The 23,186-nt window shown below is 38.7% G+C and overlaps 1 protein-coding gene across 11 annotated transcripts in view; it reads left to right on the forward strand.

Annotated features, from left to right (window-relative positions):
- The window catches only part of ENAH (ENAH actin regulator), a 92,458-nt gene that overhangs the window by 39,167 nt on the left and 30,105 nt on the right, over positions 1–23,186 (forward strand). For 5 of the 11 annotated variants that reach the window (XM_038131204.1, XM_038131206.1, XM_038131209.1 and 2 more), the window contains exons 2-5: positions 5,864–6,029; positions 7,416–7,593; positions 18,657–18,668; positions 19,050–19,134. In XM_038131204.1, coding sequence (XP_037987132.1) covers positions 5,864–6,029; positions 7,416–7,593; positions 18,657–18,668; positions 19,050–19,134 — 441 coding nt within the window. Of the gene's footprint in view, positions 1–5,863; positions 6,030–7,415; positions 7,594–18,656; positions 18,669–19,049; positions 19,135–19,168; positions 22,721–23,186 lie in introns of those variants that run through there. The other 6 variants (XM_038131203.1, XM_038131207.1, XM_038131210.1 and 3 more) reach the window with 2 other exon arrangements.

The raw sequence follows: 23,186 nt of genomic DNA on the forward strand, positions 1-23,186 counted from the left end.
CAGCAGGCTCTCTTGTTTGAGTTGGATCTGCTGGAAGGAATCAACAAGGACTCTTGTCCTGTGGGGGGTTGTAGTGTCTGAAGAAGAATCTGCATGGAAACAGGTCGAATGAATCAGCTGCTCCTAACTGAGTCTTCTTTTAAAACCTAAATAGCAAGTAAATTCTGTCCTGGCTGAAGTGTTGGAGTGGGCAAGCTGCATCATTTGAAGTTGGGTACAAGTGCACAGCACAGCTTAGTTCCTTCTGCTGTACCAAGCATGTGATGTTCCCTTGCCAGCACCCCGTTTTAACTGGCTTTTAGTAAATGCAGGGAAAGCTGAGATTCTTCCTTTTCAGATGAGGATGAGTTAGAGAAATGTAACTTACTGAACTGCTGTGTTCACCTCTGCAGAGCCCTAAAGGTTTCTATTTTTCCATGATGTCCTGTTGATGGTGTGGATGTCTTGCTGGCAGAAGGAGGTGGTAATTGTTATACTCAACCTTGTCTGAGATGTTCTTCTGGCTGAAGTGCTAAAAGTTCAAGAAATGAATAAAATTAAAGCAGCTGATTAGGAGTTAAAACCTAAAGTAACCCACAATTCTTTCCCTCTCCTCATTCACATCACCCCCGTCAACAAAGCCAAGCCCTTTTCCCTACTCCCAAAAATAAATATTAAGCTGTGTAATTGAGTTCAGTCTAGAGCATATTTGAGGGCATAGGAAATATTTCTGTGTTAACTTCAAGATGCTGAGAAGTAGCCTAACTGTTAAGCCAGATGAGCAACTTAGAACACATGGCTACTTTGTCTACAGTGTCTGATTTAGTTAATAGAAAGTAGTAGTACAGTATATGTGGGATTTTGTTTTGGTTTTGGGTTTTAACTTTTTAATAGCAAAACAGAGAACACACGTTTTCACTGTGATGTGCCACTTGGGGTTTAGGAACAAGCAGGAAAAATTACCTTGCAAAACACCACCACTGAGAAATAGCACTTTATATCCCAACCAGCATTTAGCTGCTTTTCAAAAATGTGTATTTTTAAGATGTTAGAATTGGAAATGTTTAGAGTTTCTTTCTAGCTTTGTGCCACATGGTTTGAAAATCCTAAACAGGCGTTTGATGAATCAGTGTCTCTTCCCATTCCTTCTGCCCTGCAAAGACTGCACATTTTCAGAACATGTTGTTATGTCTCTGTAAATTGAGAACATAGCAGGGAAAAGAAAACCAACCTGAATCACCAGAGGCAGTGGTAATGGGATATAATTTTTCAAAACCCTCATTGTTACATTACTGACAAAAATACCAAAGGTTGAGCATCACAGCTATCACAGCTTTTCCTTGCTTTTATTAGTATATTGGAATGGTCTTTTCTGTGGCTGCAATTGTGCTGTTTTTCATAGGAGTTTGATCCTTGAAGTATGTTTATCCTTTTTACTTCTTGAGGGAGGAAAACCAAGCATCCACTTCATGTGGAGAGGGAGAGGAAAAAAAAAAAAAGGCTTAGGTCAGCAGACTGGATTGGTGTCACTGTGCATTGAGCTTAAGAACTTGGGATGTGAAAGAATGAACACATTCCATCTGGGCAAAAGAATGATGTCTGCTAGGGTTCAGTTTGCTATGGTTTTTGAGCTTTTTGTATGATCTCATCACTGGAGGAGGAAAGTATATTCTCCCATAAGAATAATCTTATACTGATGATTCATTACTACTGTGGTTTTTTGTGTGAGCCTTTTGAGTGCCAGACCTCCCCCCACTCTTCCACCCCAAATAAAAACCAGCCACCCTGTCGTTGGCTTTATATGGTATTGCTGTAGGTGGACTTACCCAGAATAATGGCTGGCTTTAACAATCAGAGCCTTACATCTTTGTCTGGAGAATAACTCCTCCTAACATATATTTATCCAGCTATTTGTCAAGCTTTACATTTTGGGAAGAGAGCTTTGTACACTTTGTCTCCTAAGGTTTGGTAAGCACTTTTTTGCATGGATGTTCCCTCGTATGAATTTTTTTTGTTTTCTGCAAATAATTTCATATACTTAATTTAGTAAGTTTACATGGGAACATACTGAATTCTCAGTTTTTCTTTGTTAATATTTCACTGTAGTTCCCCAGCCCACTGCCCTAATAATAATCTAGCAATCAGTTCTTGGAGCAGCTGTGCATTTTGGCAGTAGCATGTGAAGCTGGAGATGCTCAATCTCCCACATCCCCTAATCAGCTCACATATTGAAAAGGTGCAGGCTAATCCAAGTCTAATGGTTTCTGGAACCATTACACCCCACCAGGAAGAGGAAAATTTGTAGATAGGCAAGTAAACCCAGTAGGATGCTTTTGAAGGTCTAATGACATGGCAAAGAGATGAAGACCCTTTTTCTTTTCTCTTGTGCAACATAGCTGGAGACAATTTGTTTATTTGCCACCAGTGCAAGGTAATATGTCAAAAATCTGCACTTGTGATCAGACCAGAGTGATTCTGGTGCAGTGAATGAAGGAAGCCTTGCTAGCACAGGTCATGTAGGGGACACACATGTCACAGCAAACCCTGGGGACCATGAGGATCTCATGTTTAAATACTGAGATGGGTGAATACCTGTTCCCTAATACAAGTACAGCAGGGAAGTGTCATAAGTGTGAAAAACAAGAAATACAGTAAATGATACCATTCTTATTCACTTGGCTCTTGTTCTTTTACACTGAAGTTCATATGTATTTGTAGAATACAAGAGACTGGTTCGGGTTCTAGTAACAGTGTGTATGCTAAAGTCAGAATTTTCCTAAAAAAAAGGGGGAATCTTCAGAAAAAAAAACCCCTAAACTGTATTTTTCATTAGACCTGTCAAAGATAGTCATGAGCTAACAGTGTGGATTTTTGATTTGGTGAAACCCTTTGAAGTTTAAGGATTTCTAGTATGCTTTTTTATTTTTATTTTTAAATACTTTGTGGTGTCTAATTATAATGTACAATATACTATATTCAGATGCTAAACTATCCTGTTGCCATTGAAGAGCAGAACTAAAGCTCATGCCTCCATGTCTTTCTTTTTCTTTTCATTTTAGAAAACTTATTACTAAGAGAGAGTAATTGAATAAATCACCCTTTGACCTGGTAATTATTGAACCCTGGAAATAAGCTAGCATCCTGTGATGGTTTAATTTCTTTCTGATAGGGATCTTTTCTTTCTTTCATTTTTCCATCTTACTCTTGCAGTCTGATAAACAAAGTGCTCTGTGCTGGGAACTGTTGGCAGGAGGGGGAGCATGTCACCTTCAAATTGATACCTGGATATGAAAATTACACACTTGGAACAATGAAATTTTAGTTACAGGATTTGTACGAAATGAAGGCAGAAGGTTTACTATGTAGTGATTGAAAAGGTCAGCTGGAAATTGTTTGTAGCTGTCATTTTCAAAAGTTTGTGAATCATCGCATATTTTTATATGAATAAACCTAATTCCCTGTTATGAAAATTTTTGTTTCAAATGGAACATGAAGTAGTTGAGATCTAGACTTGGTTAATACTTCCAGTTATAAGACATGGCCTGAGAAGTGGAACTAAAAATAGTTAGCAGTTGTTAAAGAAAAGCTAGAAATTCAGTTCAAGGTCATCTTATTTGCACTTGTGAAGAGTGCCACTTGAATACTGAATAGTTCTACAATGAATAGGTTTTTCTTCTTTATTTCTTTTTTGGTATGTTAAATAAAACAATGTAAAAAGTTACAAAAACTTAGGCTGAGTAAGAGCACCTGAAATTTGATGGTCTGTCCTGTTAAGTCTCCTGCTCACTGTACCATTACTCAGTCACTCTCTGGTTCTACCTTTGTTGTAATTGGAACATATTAGCTTAGAATCATAGTCTCAATTTTTAATAGAATCTATCTTTTTTTTTTTTTTTTAAATCTGTCTGGCACATGACTGAGTAGAAGTTACTTTTTGGCAAGAACTCTGTGAACCACATGGCTCTGCTTTCAAATCAGTATCTAGGCCTGTCACCTATGGTTTATCATGCCTGTGATTGATCCAAATTGAAATATAGCAAACATTTATTATGGGTTCAGAAGTTTTCCAAGTTTACTGTCAGGCATTTTAGAAAAACCACTACTGTTTGTCGTGTACTTTGTGAACGGTACAGAATGTTTCTAGGTTTGAACGTTGAGATGTGTGCCAAAAATATCTAAAAATAAAGAAATTCAGTAGGTTCTTGCACTGTCCTCTTCTCAAGTGAGTGAACTGTATTTCACTGTGGTATATATTTAATGGGACTGCAAAATGCCTAAAAGCTGTAGCAAAATTTATTTTCTTTGCATTTAGTGTTTCTAGTTCAGATGTGGTCCTTCCAGTCTAAACTATAAACTATGCTTAGAAAAGAAGCACTTTAATTATGTGTATTTTTGCTTTAATGTCCCTAAATTGAACTAGAAAAAGGGTGGTCTAATTAGAGGTTGTAATCCCATTCTGATCTAGTCGTTGAATAGGTGATGGGGTTAGAACATGTGCATTTTTAAAATTAAGAACCTATTTCCTCATTTGATCATGAATCTCCCATGTGCATGAGAGACATGATCTCGGTATTCTCTCTTCTCCATGAGCCCTAAAGAGCATCCCAGTATTGAGCACTTTTAGAATTGTTAGAATGCCATGGAAAGTGTGATAGAAATTGATTCCGTTTTCTCAAAAATGTCAGCATTCAAAGTTAACAAAACAGCTTGGATGTACTTCAGAATTTTCTTGTATTAGGAGATGTGATAAGATACTGGGAAATTCAGCATGGTCTTGGGGAAAAAACCCCAACAAACACACACACCCCCTCCCAAACCAACCACCAATAAAAAAATCACAAAAAGCAAGATGGGTGGGGGAGGCATCCTTTTCCTCTTTCCTTTACTTTGCTATGAAGGATGCATGTCTCCTCAGCCTTCTCAGTTTTCCCAATGGCAGGCCACATTCCTTGCGAGCCAGGCATCATGTGCTTTCTATAATGTTGCATGTGCTGGAGTGGTATGTTCACAGAATCTGACTTACTGATTAGAAATCATTCCTTTCTATTTTTGTTTCCTGTCTGCATCTGGACATAACCCCCAAAGACAACCTGCATGGTATCACCTTTTCCTCTCCTAATAAATAGTCTGTTTCTGCTATGGTCTGATTTCATGTGTTTCTTATATGATTACATTCATGATATGCTCCTGTTTAACTTCAGGCTGTAGCTCCTTCCAGATGACTGGCACGATCAGGATTAGCTACCAATAGCAGTCTCCTGATGAATTTGCACTTTTTGGTGGTCAATAGAACCTTTTCTCAGGGAGAAAATGTTACATCTGGGTGTCAACTGTTGTAAAATGTGTCAAAACCAAAATGTGTTTCATTTACGAGCTGGTGAAATGTTTGTGCTGGACTTTATTCTCTGTATTTGTTTTCTTCTGTATATGTTAAAAGACGCAAGGGCCTTCCAATTCTCATCTCCTGTAGATGTAATTTCCCCTGGGAAGTGTAGATTGTGTGAAGCTAGTGCAACTCCAGATTCTTTGCTCTTTGCAGAAAGCTTTGTGTATGGTTATGGCATTTAATGAAAATTCATGGCTGGTGGTGAGGAAAAGGAGGGAGAAAAAAACTGTAAGGGGAAAAAGTGCAAAAATAAGAGAATACCTTCTTGATCTCTTTTATTAGTTGTTAGGCCTGTCTGTCTGGACCACAGCTTTTCAGAATGAACTCATATAAGCAAAATATCAAAGTCCTGGTGGTTTTGTGTTCAGAAAGTTGGAGTTTCAGCAAGTTGCAAGGACTATTCTTTAACATTTTAAATTAAAAAAAAAAACAACCAACAGAAAGATGATGCTTTTCCACAAGTAATTTTATTTTCTCCTCCACTTTGTATATTAACAGTGAACAGAGTATCTGCCAAGCACGAGCTGCTGTAATGGTCTACGATGATGCCAATAAGAAATGGGTACCAGCTGGAGGATCAACTGGATTCAGCAGAGTTCACATTTATCATCACACAGGCAACAACACATTCAGAGTAGTGGGCAGGAAGATTCAGGATCATCAGGTGAGGAAATCTCTGAAAATTTAGAATATTAAGTCTTCAGCAGAATTATGGGACCAATTTTTTAAAAATCGTCTTTTTTAACTGAAGTAGCAGAACTTTTATTGCCTTTTCCCTGTGAACTAAGCACTTTGCATACCCCCAAGGCAATAGTCCTTTTGCCATTCCTTCCTACAGATCTCTATTTATAAAGGCTAGTGGTGTACACAGAAGTCATCTGGTTCTTTTTAAGGCAAAGTGGCAACCTGAAAGCTTCTCTCCCCCACCCTACACTATGAGCTGCAGCCTCTGTAGACACTAGCAGCTCTTTTAGCTCTTCCTACCTCATGGAAACTTGGATGTGTGATGTCTCATTTCCCCAGGTCATTTTGTTGAAAAAAACCTTCTGATGTTTGGTAATGCTGCACTTTAAAAGAGTGAGAAGGGAGTAACAGGGATTACATCTTTATTTCCTTGATGAAGTTACTGGATCATGATTAAATGGCAAATTAGCTCTCTGTCTGTAAATGTGCTCTGCCATGTGATACTTGAGATGGGGTTAAAACCTAATCTTTTGGTTGAGGAAAGCTTCTTATATTTGTTTCCCTTCCTCCCAGCATTTAATAGAATTCTTTTGGTCTGGTTTTGGTCGTTTATTACACACCTGAAGCCTAAACTGGTAATCTCCTGTGTGATTTGTTACTAAATATTTACTCCAAATAATAAATGGTCTCTGTGCATTCATCTGAGAGTGAATCTGGGGGGTTTTTGTCCCATTATTCAGCAGAAAAAGGTGAGAGGGATATAGTTATCCAAGTGCAATGGGATCCTCTTAGTGGATGGCTGGTAGTAAATGGCTCCCCTAATAGCTTGAATTTTCATCTTTTGTGTGAGCCACAACAACCTTGCAAAATGATACTCTGTGATCCACGGTACAAATCCAGTAAACTGCTGTGAAAGCCCTGCAAGCCAAAGGGTGCAGCAGCCACAGGGAGAAGGTGATAACTTGGTTAAAATAGAAACCCAACAAATACCCTGTGAAATTCATGGGAAAATGAGTTTCAGAATTTCAGATGTGTTGTTTCAGTAGTCTGCTGCTGGAAGTCAGAGCTGTGGATGTTACTACATTGCTGTTAGGAAACATGGCTGCATCTTTTGAAGTGAGAACACTTCAACTACAAAAGTTGATACAAAATATCTCATTTAGTCCCCTTGTGTATTCCCATCACTGATTACACACAGTGTTGGAATTAAAACTGAAATGGTTTTGTGCTTTCAGCATTGTGTTTCACAGATTATGGCTCGTGAATTAACCCGTGTGGTGAAGGAATAAAATCTACACAAAGATGAAACTTCTGATGGAACAGGAATTTTAAACATAAGTAATTTTTTTTTTTTTAATGATTATAGGTGGTAATAAATTGTGCCATTCCAAAAGGGCTGAAGTACAATCAGGCTACACAGACCTTCCACCAGTGGCGTGATGCTAGGCAAGTGTATGGTCTGAATTTTGGCAGCAAAGAAGATGCCAATGTCTTTGCAAGTGCCATGATGCATGCCTTAGAAGTATTAAATTCACAAGAAGCTGGTAAGAGTCTCTTCCCTTATTTTTTCCCCCTAATATTGTTCAAATACAGAAAAATTCAAATGTTTATGTGTAAAAGTCTGTAAGTCTTGTTTCTAATCATAAATAAGCCTCTAGGTGTTTCAATTATTTGGATGTTTTGTCTCACTAATTACTGCTTCTTAACAGTGCTTCTCAACTCAGCTGACATCTCTGTAATTGCACTTCCTAGCAAGTAAACCAATTTACATATTTCTATATTAGATACAGAAACTGCTGGCTTTGTCTTTTTTTTAAGGAAGCAAAACAAAAAGACCTGCCCAAGAGGCATGTACCTTGTAAGGAGGATACTTTTCAGAATTTCTAGAGACATCCAGGTTTCTATTGTGTGTTGGTATTTTTGCTTCTCACTGGTTACTGGTTTATTATAAAGTTGTGAAGGTTTTTTTATATTATAAAATTGTTTATTATATAAATTTTATTATAAAATTGTGAAGGTTTTTTTTCCCTCCAGACTTTGGAATTCAGGTCATCCTCTCTGGCAGTTTTTACCATGCAGAGTCTTCTAGCTCAGAGACCTTGAATCCAGGGTTAACATTCAGATGAGCACATACAATTTAGACACCAGATCTATAATTTCATTTGTTTGAAGATCAGGGTGACGTAGGCTTTAAAACAGAGGTGGAAAAGTTCCTGGCTTTCAGTCTTCTGCTGATATCTGTAACATATTCTAGGTAGGCTCTACAGCAAATTGATCAGTGTAACACTGTGACACACACAGAGGGAGTTTCTTTTAAAAGACTAAGAGTCTTTTGTGTTCTTGTAACCAAATAGAATTCTTTTGTCCTCATTAAAGTTTAAAGATTGCCTGTGTAACAAGAGATAGTACTTGTGTGCCAGTTTTCTTTCTCTTGTATAGAAGAGAAGCTGTAGATAGCTATACCAGAGCTGTCTCAATTACAGCAAAAAAGGTGGTTTTATCAAGTTGGTGTTTTCTCTGGTAGTCCTTTCAAGACTTACCTTTTAAAGCTAATCTGTCTAGGCTGTGGATGATAGATTCTGCAGTGCTTACATTGTTACACAACATAGGAGGCCAAAATAGAAATGGTAGCTCGAGTTAGGAGGTTTCTTTTTGCCTGCTAAAATAACCCAGTTGTGATTCCCAGTCTCCTACCTCTCAGATGGGTGTTTTCTCTTCTACATCCCTCAGTTCTGCTTTCCCTAAGGGTTACTCAGTTGTAAACTCTTCATGCATTCTGACTGTTCATCACCTGTCTCCCAAGCAGTATTTGGGAACATTTGAAGTGTTGGTTTTCTACTCTTTTGATGAAAAGGCCTGATTGATGGTAATTACCCCAGATTTGAGGGGTTCAAGTTCTTTCCCATCACCTGTACTTGAAGAATTTTGTGTTTCAGTGTGTATATATGCATATACTTATCTTTGTAGTTCAGTTTAACTCCTCAGAACATTGAACCTGAGCTGCTAGAGAGGCTGAAATGACATAGGCAGGCATGGCATTGCTCATTTTTTACTTGAGCAGTGTGTCCTTTTTTAATTTTGTGGCTTGTAATTTGTCTAATGTCTTGTTCTCTTGCTACTTCATGCAAGGTGTTTGTGGGCTGCTGCATTGTTCTGTTGTTCAGTAGCAGAAACTTTATTAATAAACAGAGATGCCAATTCAGTTTGTAAAGACTTGGATAAAACTAAAACTTTATGACTGTAAAATTTCATAACTGTTTGTGACTTATCACAGCCTGTTGTCTACAGTGCTGTTGTCCTCTGGTTAGTTTTCAACAATTCTGAGATGGACACAAATTAAGGTTTGTAACTATGTTTGAAAGTGACTGGGTTAACATTTAAATTTTTTTTCTGAATTACAACATTGTCACTTTGTTTCTCCTTGTTGTGAATTTCATTTGGTGGCAGCAGCAGGCACAAGTCAAAATGCATTAATTAGCTGCATTACAAGCTAATGGTGAGCACAGGAGATAATTGTTCTCCCTGACTCTTGTCAGCCAAGGGCTGTGGTGGTTTAAGATGAGCTGTCACCTGTGCCACAGACAGATCGGTGCTCTAGCTTCCATCAAGATGAAATAAAACCAAACCTTCACGTTATCAGCATTGTTTCAGCAGATGAGCAATTTTGCACTGCTGCTTCTAAAAAAATTCCTAATAAGGCACATGGAATTGCTCTCTCAGCTTCATCTCCCTTCCAGACAATGTTTAAAGATAGATGTTCATAATGTTTCTGTGTTAGACTAATGTCAACAAGTTTTATCAACTGGGAAGTTTGTCACTGTCTGATCTAGATATTATTTAATTTTTCTGACCTGTATCAATGTAAGAAGTAGCTTTCTGAACATGCTGCTCCAGTAATGGAAATAGGTGGCTAAGTGGCTTGCAGCTTAGAAACAAACTAATTGTGCTCCTTCCTCAAAGCTCAGTGAATTTTGTTTCTCTGTAGTTGGTGTTATTTCCTAAAAGTGCAGCTGGAAATGAATCCTTGGTGTTAGGTTCCTCCCAGCATCTCTGAAATAGATGAATATTTACTTAGACAGGTCACTGGCTCTGAGGCTCTAATATTAGCTCTTCGTTTTAGGAAATGGATTGCAGCTGCCTCTCTTTTATAAACAAATTACTCTTTCTCAAAAGGTGTTGAGAGGGTTTGTGTCATAAAATAAACTTACACTGATATATGATGATCGATACATTATATATGTATTGTTCAATATATACATATTATATACATTCAGAATATACATATATACATTATATATGGTTCATTTTGTTTCTTTCATTGTATCTGCTTGGGTTTTAAAAATTTCTAACCCATGCTGTCCTCATTGGTGTTTTGATGATGCTGCATCAAAAGTCTGTACTTGAAGATGACAACTTGTCTCTATTATTTTAAATAAATTGCTGTGTTTCCTAGTTTATCCAAAATGGCATATAGAACCTCCAACTCAAATAAAAATAAAGAGATCCTACATAGGCAGCTTCCCTTTTATTATAGAATTGCATCCAGTTAAAGTTAGATTCTTGCAGTATCCTTATTTTCTGCTGTGCTTTCTCATTTTGGCAATTTCTTTTATTAGCTTGCTTATTTTATGTTGTATTTTATTCATAAAAGGAAAGCAGTTTTAATGTTAGCTTAGCATACTATTCAGAAATTCATAAAGCTGCAGATGAATTTTAAATTTTATGCAAGGGTTCACAGAAATCTAAATGACTTCTGAGGGATATTAAAGATTAAGTTGTGTACATCCTCTTGGCTTGCAAGTCAGCTGTTGGGTATGGCTCTCTCACTCTTTTTAAAATAAAATTAAATCATGGTCTCCTTCTCTTGCATATATTTGAAAAATGTCATTGATCTTTTAGTTGGCATCCTCAGCTGTTCTGCTGGCTGCTGGCAAAATTGGAGGTTGTTTAATTTAGGATCTCCCTCTAGTGGATCTGCTGGAGTCGAGGCACTGCTGAGCTCACAGGGACAGGCTTTTTGTCCTTCTGATGAGTTCAGAATGCAGAGTGAAAATCTCTGAGGTTAAGAGTAAAGGCTTTACTGCAAGTGGCAGCTTTCTGCTAAAAAAACAGTGCAGGTTTGTCTCAAAGGGCTCAGAAGCCATGGCTGCCTTATCAGTGAAACTGCTGCAAATGCTCTGCAGATGGAGGATTTTATCCTTCCCCTGAGTTATAGGATTGATCAAATGAACATGCTAACTTCTCAAATGGTTGAACTCTGTTTTTTTTTTAAATGAACATCAAAGTATTTTAGCTCTGTTCTGGTTTGAATGATTGCATTAGCAAACCCTATTTTCCTGCTGGCTAGTTGGGCAGATTGTAGGCAACCAGCAAATCCAGAAGAGTAGGACGACACAGGACTGCATTTTGTCCTGGAATTTTAAAGAATTAAATACTGCAGATTCCTGCCCCACACTGTTTCAGAAATGCATTAAAAGCGAATCAAGGTTTTTTTTCCTGGCCCTCCCTTTTAGGGAAAATTTTGAAAGACTTACTACTCATTACATTAAATAACTGTTTGACATGGTCAAAAGTGACACCTTCATCAAATGACAAGTGCATGTCATCAAGTTTAAGAGGTCAAATGAAGAGGAATTCTGGCTCGAAGGCTGTGTGCAGTGTGTTCAGATATTCAGTAATTGTCTTGTCTGGAGATGACAGCTTGCTGCAAAGGTTTTGCATTGCATTACAAAGAAAATTTTCATATCTGCATTAAGTAGGGCTCATTGTTGCAATCAAAGTAGCTCTGGAATGAGAGAAAAGCTTCAATGAGGGGAAATCAGACAGCTGAGAATTCTCTGATGTGTGAGACAATGGATTATTTCTTTGAAGGAATAAGGTCACGTAAGGGAAGCTTGTGTTAGGAGGAACAAAGGAGCATCATACTCGGTCTTGCTGCAAAAAGCACCTTCTAGTTCAGCTGGAATCCGTGTTGCTTTGTGTGGCATTTGTCTTCAACCTCAGGAAAGCCTTGCTAAGAGAATAGGAAACTAAGTGTTGGGTTTCTAGATGTGTGATTTGCACCTGGGGAGGTCCTTGGAGTTGTTTGTTGCGGAAGATGAAAGCAGCAGAAGAACTGAAGGAAGGATGTCACAACAGTAAATAAGTCTATTTTCATTCTTTCTAATAGAATTACAGAGATGTAAGATTTGTGGTGCTTTTTGTGCTAATCTGCAGCAGTTGTATATTGGTTCTTGAAAAGATTTTGGAATGTTCTGGGTATAAAGGCAAGGTCATGAAGGGCTTCAGTGCATCTGTTCTGGTGTTGTCTTAGATCACAGTTTAATTCATAGGAAAATGGGGAGGAAGAAAAAGAAGCAGAGGGGGTTTTTTTGTTTCCAAGGTCTCATTATTTTATCCTCCTGACCTTGGAGGGGAAAAAGCCCCTGTTGTTCAAGTTTTTTGAATTCCTCTTGAATGAGTAACTCTAGAAGTTAGGTTGTCCAGTTATTAAATAAACAAATCTTTATTCACAGCTGTACATTAATGTGCAGTCCTCTCTTCCAGCAGAGATAGGTAATTAAATCCTTGCTGATAGAGGAATGCACTCAAATAATGGATTGAATAATTTAATATCTTTGGGAAATGCAAACGGAAACAAAAATTGGGGTTGCCTAATTGGAATATATAGAGAGACTACAGAAGACTGAAATGAGAAAAGTATATGTGGAGCTTGGGGGGTGCTTTTCTTTGTACTGTTTTGGTTCATGTCATGCTAGAACTTGTTTTGGGAGAATAAAAATTCTACAGCAGTGAAGTAATGATGCTATACCTGTACTTTCAGCAAGCCTCTGGAACAGGCTGTCAGCACTCCCTGTCAGAACAGGAGTAACATGATGGTATTTTTATTACCTGTGTTGTCAAAAGTTGGATAATATCTCTGGTCTTGCTGACAAGATTTTCCCCTTCCTTTTAAATGTTGGATTGATTAAATAATTTTTTTTTAGGTTGTTACTAGGTGTTTATAATAGCTAATACTCATTAGATAATCTTGATTTATGTGCCAAAATGCTGACCTTGCAGGAAGTTCTACCTGTTTATTGGGCGGAGTATTTCCTCTTCATTGTGATTGCAGATAAGATTCTTGAAAGCATCATCAGTGTCAGATGGGGTGTTTGGAAGTGAAGGGAGGGTTGCTAAGTTTTCAGACTTATTCAGACTTCTAAGGGTTGCCTGTATGGTGGTTTTTTGGTTTTGGTGGGTTTTTTGTTGTTTGGGGGGGAGGGGTGGGGTGTTTTTGTTTGTTTGTTTCTATGGTGGTTTTTTGTGGTTTTGGTTGGGGTTTTTGGGGGGGTTTTTTTGGTTCTTCAGAATTAGTGGTCTGTCATGTGAAAGCATTAAATTATAGGTGAACAACCTGAAGAATTTCATTAAAATCTGGTAGCTGGTCTAAACTGCATGGCAAATACAAATAGAAGTACATTAATTTATGGATAAAGTTCTGTTTAATAAACATAGAGGAATGTCAGCATATTTTACAGTTGAGGTTTATAGTGTTGTCTTTAAAAATATTATCAGTAGAAGTTGTAGATAGATTAAATCTGCCTTTTGGGAGCAGGGTGTTTTCATAAAAGTCATGAAGATAGTTATGAAATATACCTTGGTTAGGCTCATTTCTGTAGTATTATCCACCAGCAGTGACAGCCATCACCTATAACATTGCTATTTAAACCAATTTTGGCACAGCTAAGGGTGGAGGGGGAGCTCTAAATATCCCACAGAGGATGGTATTGATAGATTTAACTTCAGCACTTGCTCCTTTATGTTTGTGGTATTGCAGTTTCGTTCAGCAGCTGTAGTTCCCTGCTGGTGAAGCTGTGTCCCTGGGCATGAGAGGATGGCAGAGGGACACTGGAAGCTGCTGATGTCCCCCAGCACACTGGGGCTGAGCCAAGCCTGGCTCCCAGGTTATCAGTGCCTGGTTTCCAAGGCACTGCTGGCACTGATAGGGGCTTCTGCTGGCACTGATAGGAGGCTTACCTCTGCTTAAATTCATGTGTGTTTTAATGAGTAGTTTTGTTGTTCTTGTTGTCTTTTATTGCCTTGGTCGAGTTAAAAGAGCTTGTGGATTGAAGTGGAAAGTATTTAGTTTCAAATTTGGAGTGAGGAGTGAATTAACTCAGCTGAAGGTAGCTGTGAGTGAGGAAGTAGGTGTTTGCTTGGCTGGGAGATGATTCACCCAAACAGGTACTAGAGAAAATTTTGTCACTAGTTAATGCCCTAGTTTTTGGCCATCATGGTCTTGCATATAAACCCTTTACACCTGTCCAGGGCTCGAGGAGTGAGGTGGTTTTGGTTCTGCTCAAGGCTGGCTGGCAAATCAACCCAGCCTTTGTTCTGGCATGGCCCTGGAGCAGGATAGGTTCTGGATGGGGAAGGAGCTGGAGACACATCAAAGAGGGATACCACAGTTGTTGTTGTTATTGCTTACTGCCCAGGTCTCTGAAAAGCCTGCTTTCCATTCATTCAGAAAACTTTCAACCATTTAGTAAAACACTTTTTTTTTTTTTTTTAGTAAGTTCTTATATACCCTAACAAAAATACATCTTTTTGGCTGTAGCTTTGAACTCTTGTGTGGAGTGTGGGCTTTGTTTAGTAAGGGTATTCAAACTGTTCTTAAAGAAAAAATTTTCTGAAGATTATAATTAGCCAGGTCACTTATATTTGTATCATTTAAAGGTATAAATAAATTTGCTGTCCACTTTCAATTTTTGAAACTACTTCTAAAAGACAAGTCACACTTTGATTTGGATATCAGACTGTATAATTGGAACTCTGCTTAGTTTTGGCACTAACATACTGAGAAGTGAAGGAGTGGAATTTCTTAGTTACTGAGTTGTTTATATAAACTTTTTTTCTGGGGAGAAAATGGAGATCTTCACCTCAAACTAAAATTCCTACATGTGATAGTTGACCAAGTTTAGTAGATTTACTCAAAAATTAGGGCTTGTCTTTTATTGCTGTACTCTGAAGTACAGCAAGTGTAATTGCAAGTGGAAGGTTTTCTGTGTGATTTTGCCTTCTTGATTCAGGGCATGTGAGGTTCTGAGGAAGATTTCCTGTGATCTGGCTGCCACTGGTTCCCCCCAAACCCCTTTTCATCCATCCTTGTGTTACCAGCTCCCAAGTGAGCCTCTCCAGCCAAAGGAAAGCACGCACTGCAGCTCAGTGTATAACTTGAAGGACATGTGTCGTGCCAATCTTGAACAGCTGATGCTTGGAGGTTTTTTAGGGCTACAGGAATGTGATATTTTCAATATCAGCCAGTGTCAACACTGATAACATACAATGCAGCTGGCATGAAAAGAAGTGGGGTAGGGTGTGGTGTGACGCTCCAAAACAAGACGAGGTAACTGAAAGAGTGAAGCAACAGAGGAACAAAAGGCATTGAGGGAGGACAAACCCTGTGTTTCCTTCCCCAGCTTGCCAGTTATGCTTTCATAGGGTCGTGCAACTGAAATTGGTTTGGCTCTTGAGCAGAGATACAAAGTAACCAGTCAATTAGGGCAAAAAAAAATTTAAGGAGTTTGATAAACTATTACTCTGGTCGTGGTTTAAAAGGGTGATGTTGGGGATGCTTGATTTGGTTCAAGCAGTCCCCAGCCATCTGATGTTGATGTTCTGATGTTGATGCCACCATAATTGTCTGTGTGACTGCATGAAGAACCAGGTCTGGCTGTCATCTAGCTGGTGGAAATGCTTAATGCAGGCTTTTTTCCCTGGGATTTTTAATGTGTTAGACTGCCAGTCCATCGCTCAGCACTCAGTTGCCTGAACTGTCGTAGAGGAAGGGTGATGCAGAGGTGAGAATAAGCTGAAAAACAGAAAGCCCTGAAACTGGAATGGCTGCTGAACAAATTAGTATAAAATTATATCCTCTGTCTGTCAGAATGTGCTGCAGAGTGCACCATCTGTGCTTTTTTAGAAAGAGACATGTTCGGTTTTCTTTAAAACTCAGAGTGAATAGACCATTCAGCCTCATCTCTCACTTGGCTTATATTGGTTTCTGAAGATAAAGTGATGCTGTAAAAGGATCAGAGTTCTTTTCCAGGCAGTATCTGAATATTTCTCGTGGGGGTTGATGTGTCTGAGGTATCTTAAAGTGTTCAGAAGCCTCTGAGAGAGGCTTTTACTACCTAGTTCCTGTTTATTTAATATACCACCTGTCCTGCTGCCCAGGCAGTTCTATTTTAGCAATAAAGTGGTAGTCTTGGCTTGCTGTAATAAACCTTCTAGGATAAACCATATTTTTCCACCTGGCATATAGCTTTACCTTCCTAATGTTCATTAGCAGGGTGGCTGCAGAGGGAAATTTCATGAGAAAACAGGACAGATGACTTGGGTGCTGAACTTCCCTTTTCTTGAAAGCCTTTGGTATACTCAGGTTGCATTTCCTTGAGGCAAAAATGGTTAAGAAATACCGGAACCACCAGGTTAATTGCCAGCAGGTGATTTTTTTTTTTCCTGTCTCCTGTGAGCATAGCTGTGAAAGAAGCCCATCACTGGAGTAGGCTGGCCAAGCTAAAGCTGGCCTGGCTTGCTCGTGTCTGCAGAATTGATGGATAGTGTGGTTTTCTGAAGGACAGTGCTCTGGAACAAAGTTTGAAGCTACGAGAACAGGTTTTCTCCCAGCTAAGTGTGTTGGAATAGCCAGTGCAGATGAAGCTTGCTGTTTACTTTCTGGAGGGGTTGGCTAAAGAAGGTTTAAGGTAGAAAAAGGTTGGAGAGTGGTGTTCTGCACCCAGCTACTGCAGCATGACAATACCTTCATCAAAAAATCCTGTTAAATACTCTTGAAGATTAAATTGGCTGAAGCTTGAACTTGTCATTTCTGCTGCATTTTCAGCACAAAATGTTTCTGGTTGGTATATGGACACATTGTCACCATTTCTTTTTACTTCTGTTCTTCATTATTGATCAAGCTACCATAGTTCAGGCTACCAATAATGTTAAATTTCACTCCTTGGGCTGCAAAGCTTTTTGGACTGTCTTCTTTTAAACTTCCTTAAGTTGATTTTTAATGCAAACCATGAATTTTCAGGACGGTGTGTTTCGTTCTGAGGAATAGGATGGGAATTTCATCCCATATCTGATACTCAGAGTGCTGCCTGCAGTTTGCAGCTCAAGCTGTGAGCCTCGACTCGCTCCAAGTGTTCTGTTGGGCATGGCAAGCAGCAGTGCTGGTGTTTATAGCACCTTTCACTGCTGCTGGATTGTGTCTACTTGTGAAAGGCCATGAAAGGCTGCAGCCTGGTGCAGGCAGCAAATAGCCCAGCTGCCTGGGAGCTGCTGTCATGGCTTAATGGGCATTAAAGCTTTCCACCTGTCACACAGGAGAGAGGAGAGGAGGATGTGTGTCTTACAGAAGTTTTAAAGCAGAAAAGTTTTCCAGATGAACCACGTGGCAGATGTTTCTGCTTAATGATCATTTAACTTCAATGATAAATTAATAATTAATTTTTTTTCATTTAAAATACTATAGGTTTTATACCTGGGGGTGTCTCTTGGAGACAGTTCAAGCAAAAATAGTGCATCCCAAGCAACATCAAGGCATTAGGTATAAGGGCCTAATGCTTGCTGAAAGAATAACTAAGGGAGACATCACCTCTGTAGTACACTGCCTGCTTTCATCCTCCACAAATAAGTCCCATTACTTTTTGTAATTGTAGGGTACATAGATAGGGTACACTTTTATAATTTTCATGATTAAAGATCACAGTGGACACAATACCGTGGCATTCTGAGGAAATTAACCTTTTTGCAGGGCTTTTAAGCAAGACACTTGTTGGCTGTGTCTCAAGCAAATTGCCTGTCCTTGATGTGTGTGTATCACACATGGTGTTTTTATGCGTTTGGGTGACTTTCACAAATTCAGATAGGGAAAGATTTTGCATTTTAATATTTGATTTGGGGAAGATCTCATTGCACCTCCATAACTCTACCTAGTTTGGTGGAATATCAGTGGGAAACCACTGCTTTGCTCTTGGACGTTTTCAAAAGTCGATGTTTTAATTGATTTTAATTTTTGTTTCTTATAAATTCCATAATCTTGAGCATTGCTGTAGCCTAAATAATTTCCTGGATTGCTGCCTGACAGCAGCAATGCATCCGTGGTCTCCTGTATTCTGTTCCAATTTTGTTGTTCTTCACTTATTTTTACACAGTTTTGTGCTGTAAATAAATTGGTGGTTAAAATGGTGAAACTTTTATTGTTCCTAGAATACAGATCTCACATAGACAATTACTTGAAAGTTGTATGGTTCAGAATTTCCCATCAATAAAGGCTGAAGATAATTTTGCATGACCTTCCCTTTTGCATCCCTTGTGCTTAGCAGAATTCACAGTTTGCACATTTGTTGTATGCCCCCATTCCTTTGGACACAATACTTAGCTATGCAAAAAAGGTCTTTGATTCAAGCTGATGACCTGAAATCTGAGTAAATTTTGGTGTAGAAACCTGTAGAAACATGCTTTATCTTCCTTCTCTCAGTGTGGTGGTATGGTTCTGATGGTTTTTCTCCTGTTCTTTTGTTTTTTTTCCTTTTTCTGTTTTCTCCCCCTTTTCCAGTGTTCTATTTAGGTGAGTGTTTTAATTTTTTGAGCCTTTCTTGCTCCTCCAGGAGTATTTGTTCATTGTTTTAAGAAAAAAATCAGACTTGGAGTGCTTTTCAAAGCTTTTGTCAAATTCCATCATAGAGAAAGTTTGTTTTGCATTTTTGTGAGACCTTTCCATCCATGTGAAATAAATTCATTCTGCAGATGTGTGAGGTAGCATTGTACATGTGTGAGGTTGCAGTTTTTATTTGCTGCATTATGTTGCTGAGCTTGTTTGGCTTAAAAAGCAAAAGTGAGCAGTTTTTAAAATGTTGTGTGATGGCTGGCCTTTCTCTTTGATTTTTGTGCTTTTTTTTTGCTCGGTAAAAATTCAAACCATTAATTTATGATCTGTCTTTGCTCTTAGGTCCTACATTGCCTCGACAGAATTCACAGCTTCCCTCTCAAGTACAAAATGGTCCATCACAAGAAGAAATGGAAATCCAGAGAAGGTATGGTATTAAAAGTGAACAGCTGTTCAGTTCAAGGAAGTGATAACTGCTAATGAGGAGAAAATAAATGTCAAGGACTTCAAGTTGCTCTCCTGCATGAGGGCAGCATTTGTATGTGCACAGTTTTCAGTGCCACTTTGTAAAAACTTTGTTGCTGGATCCCTTCTTCCTGCTCTCCACCCATTCAAACAATGCAGTTGGAATTAGCCTGCCGGGAAAGAGTTGAAGATCAGAGGGGAAAGCCTTGGGAGATTTCACTGTTGTCATTTTCAGCCGGGCTAATTAATTTTCCAGTGACTGTTGTGTGTTCAGTTTTTGATACTGAGAAAAGCAGCAAGGAAGGAAGATTTAGAAGCAGAGAACTGAGTCATCATGAATGACAGGGCTTTTGCCCTGAGCGTGGATGTGCTAGATCAGAACATTCTATTGGAAATCTTGTTTGCCTTTACACCCTATTCTTTAGCAAAAACCCTTAATTTTCTGCTTTTAGTGTATAAATTGATGGAGTCTTCAGCAGTTTAATTTTCAGCTGGAGCACTGCTGGTTATATCTGTACTGCCCTCAGCGGCTGGTCTGTGTTCCCCTGGCCAGTTGGGGCTTCCTCCAAGTTTAGCTGTTCCCGCAGTTTCTATCCCTGTGGGATATTTTTTCAGACCTTAACATTTTGAACATAGTTTTTGCCCCTTCCTTTTAACAATCATTATGTATTGATGAAGCGCCCAATTTCTGCAAACTCTGTGGTTACCATCTTCCCACTTCTGTTTCATGGCAGTGTGGGGTGAGTGTGTGGGTTAGGGGTGTATGGCATGGCAAAGCCTTGTAGGACAGTGCTGTCACACTGGGCTAAGTAAAAACAGAGAGACCTTGGGCTGTCCCAAGCACACTGCCTGTGGTGCAATCCTAGATTATTTTACCATCAAAATATTCCCAGGAGATTAGCTGTTCCCTTCCTGAGGGGATGCTGGGAACGATTTAGGTCACATGCAGGACAGATACAGGGAACAGGAGCCTTGAATAAATGGGAGGTGGTCCAGACTGATGGTGTAAATGCACCCAATAGCTTTTTGTGGTAACTGGAAGAATGCTTAAACATGTTGGGTCTAATTAGCACTGAAGCTTTTTCTATTTTGCTAGTCAGTATTTTATAAGTTTATGAAGAGGTGAGCAGAACCAAATTGCCAATTTAGAAATAATTCATTTGATGAACAAGCTGTATTTGTTGAACAAAGGGTTGCCATCAAAATTGGCATCGTACTTGTCTGTCTCTTTTCTTCTGTGTGTTCTTAAATCTGAGCAGGAATCACTTTATCTGAAAGTTACCTTGTTTAAAAACAAATAGCAAGAACCTCCTTACAAATCTGTCTGTTTGATGTGTTTATGTGCAAGTTTGCTGTCATGATAAAAGTCTTTTGTGTCACTTCTTTTGACAGACTTTTAAAAAGCCTTTTTTCTTTCGATATTTTTTCTGTCCTACATTAGTGATTTTTAGTATTTTTATTTGCTGTCTGTTCCTTTAGAAAGCTGCATTATCTGAAATTTATAATGCTTTTGAGAGAAGCATTGTAGAGTGGCATCTCCTCAGAATAAGTGCTGCCCTATATTAAGAGCTCTGAAAGTCTCTTGAAATTTTTATGTGAAGGACATCCTATCAGATGGCATTCTTATGGCTTGGCTTTTTTGATCAGCGTGCTTGACTTGTTTCCATTTAATGCAGTGTCCTCTTTGAAGTCTGGTTCTGGGTTTGTTTTGTTTTTCCCTGAAACAAGGATGGAGCACTGGGATGAGTGTTTACTCATGCTGCTAGGCAGATTGTCCGTGGAAGGACTATTGCTGCTGTGTCATTAAGCTTAGGAAGAACATGTAATTTTGTTAAAACATTTCACAAATGCTTCTTCAGTCTCATTACTCCTGTAACTACATGGTAATAATAAAGTTCAATTGCCTCTAAGCTAGAACTTCTCTTCTGTAGTAACTGTCTTGAAGCTTTCAGACTCTTAAGAGCAAGAGTTACTACCATAATGTAGGGAGTAGTAAATAGTTGGGAAGAAAAGGTTTAAGTATATATTACTTTTCACATATCTCCAAGTGACATTTCCAATCTCAGTGAAGGGTAAAAGCAGTGTGGGCAGACTTGAATCCTGTGGGGAGCAGTAAGACTACAGGGAATGCAAGAAATGGGAATAAATGTTACTGCGTGGGAAGGAGCATGGGGTTTGTGATGGAGCAGGAGAAAGGCTTTGCCAAGCCTATGGCTTGTGGAATGTGTGTCTGTTGGGTGGGGGTTTTCTTTAAAGTGTGGCTCAATAATAGTTGTCTTTGAGTTCTGCTCTCCTGTCCCTCCTCTTAGGTGTGCCTGGATTTAGCAGTGTGTAACTGACTCCCGTGTTAAGTGCAGGAAAATGGTTTTTAAATTATTCTAAGCTGGAGAAAAATATCTGCTTGCATGAAAATTAAAGGGACCCTGTGGAGGTCTAGTCTAACCCTCTTCTCAGAGAAGGACTAATTTCAAAGTTAAATTATGTGGCTTGGAGCTTCAGGGTTTTCCTAGGCAGAAATAGAAACATTTCTTCAGAAGTATTTTGCCAAAGGACTGACCAGTGAAGAGTGGCATAATAAAGAGAGCTCTTCAGTGGGTCTGATGTTTTCATTTGCTTTCATAACCGGTGTTCAGGAATCTTGGGAAAATTGGGAATTGAAGAGTGAAATTAGTTCATCGCCAGCAGAAGTTCATTATTTTGGTTCAGAGATTTTTCTCTATTTTAGAAAGGATTTAGATGCCCTTACATTTTGGTTGAAACTACTTTGTTTATTTTACTGCAGAGCTTCCTCCTTGAATATTTGTGTTGCTTACTGGGCAGTAAGACAGTTTCTAAGGCTGCTAGGACCAGATGTGCCATCTGAAACACTGAGGTTTTCATAAGGCCAAGGTTATACATAAGGTGTAATGAAGTCATTTTTTTCTGGTGAATTGATAACTTTGTTACTGTCTTGTAAGAAACCTTAACACATGATGGATGCTTTCCCTCTTAGGGAGTACTTGAAGCTAGCTGTAATTTTCCTTAATTTGCACTCACTTCAGTACAGTAACAGCAAGCTTTTAAACACTCCAGTTTCCATTTTTGATCCTCAAAACTGAAGGGATATTTTGTTCCGTGGGCTGGTTTTCATTTTGTCAGAGTGGTGGCCAGGCTGTGTTTATAAATTCCACTGATGGGTAATGAGCCAGCTTCAGTTGACATACATATTTGTTAATAACTGCCGAGTTACCTAATGCCAAAGAGCATTTTAAAATACAAGATTAGTTCATGGCATGCCTGTGTGTGCTACTGCTGCATGTAAATTTACCTTCTCTCCCAGCCGTGGTAAATACATTGTCAGGAATATGAGTCACTGAGTTGGTATCTAATATGACACTTGGGAATTTAATGAGTTAATGTTTATAAATAACTTCAAAATGGTCACTGCTTCATAAATAAAGAGCTCCAGGAAGAGGGGAACTGTACAGATAGTAAGGAATGATGAGGGTGTACAAGCCCCCTGCTGTCCTTCAGGGACATCATGGACCAAAACTTGACCGAATTCTTTCGTAAGTACTCAAAAACATTACAGGTTTGCAAAATGCAACAGCAGAATATTAGGAGGGATTGTAATTATGAAATACTTTATTTGCTTGGGTTTAGTTTGGTTTGTGATGATACTGTTAAAGAAAACACAGGGTATGCCTGTGCTGGAGTTTAATATTGATATGGTGTGGGTTTTGTAACATCCTGTGGAAGGATTCTTAGTTTTAGTGCAAGTTCAGAGGCTGCCAAATGTAGCAGTTTCTTAGTAAATAAGAGACTTGAGGGCAAGATTTTTATTTTACAGATTAAAACAATTTTTTCTGAATTTTGCTAGTCTTATTTTTTATTACAATGAAGTATTTCCCCCTTTTAAATTAGTAATTATTACATAATCCTGAGCTGTTTTGAAAACGTACGTAGAAATGCTAAGAGAAAAAAATCCTGCAATTCAGTGTCAATGTAGCTATTGTAGTTTAAAGGAATAAAAGT

The sequence above is a fragment of the Motacilla alba genome, chromosome 3, assembly GCF_015832195.1.
Source record: "Motacilla alba alba isolate MOTALB_02 chromosome 3, Motacilla_alba_V1.0_pri, whole genome shotgun sequence".
NCBI classification, from domain to species: domain Eukaryota; kingdom Metazoa; phylum Chordata; class Aves; order Passeriformes; family Motacillidae; genus Motacilla; species Motacilla alba.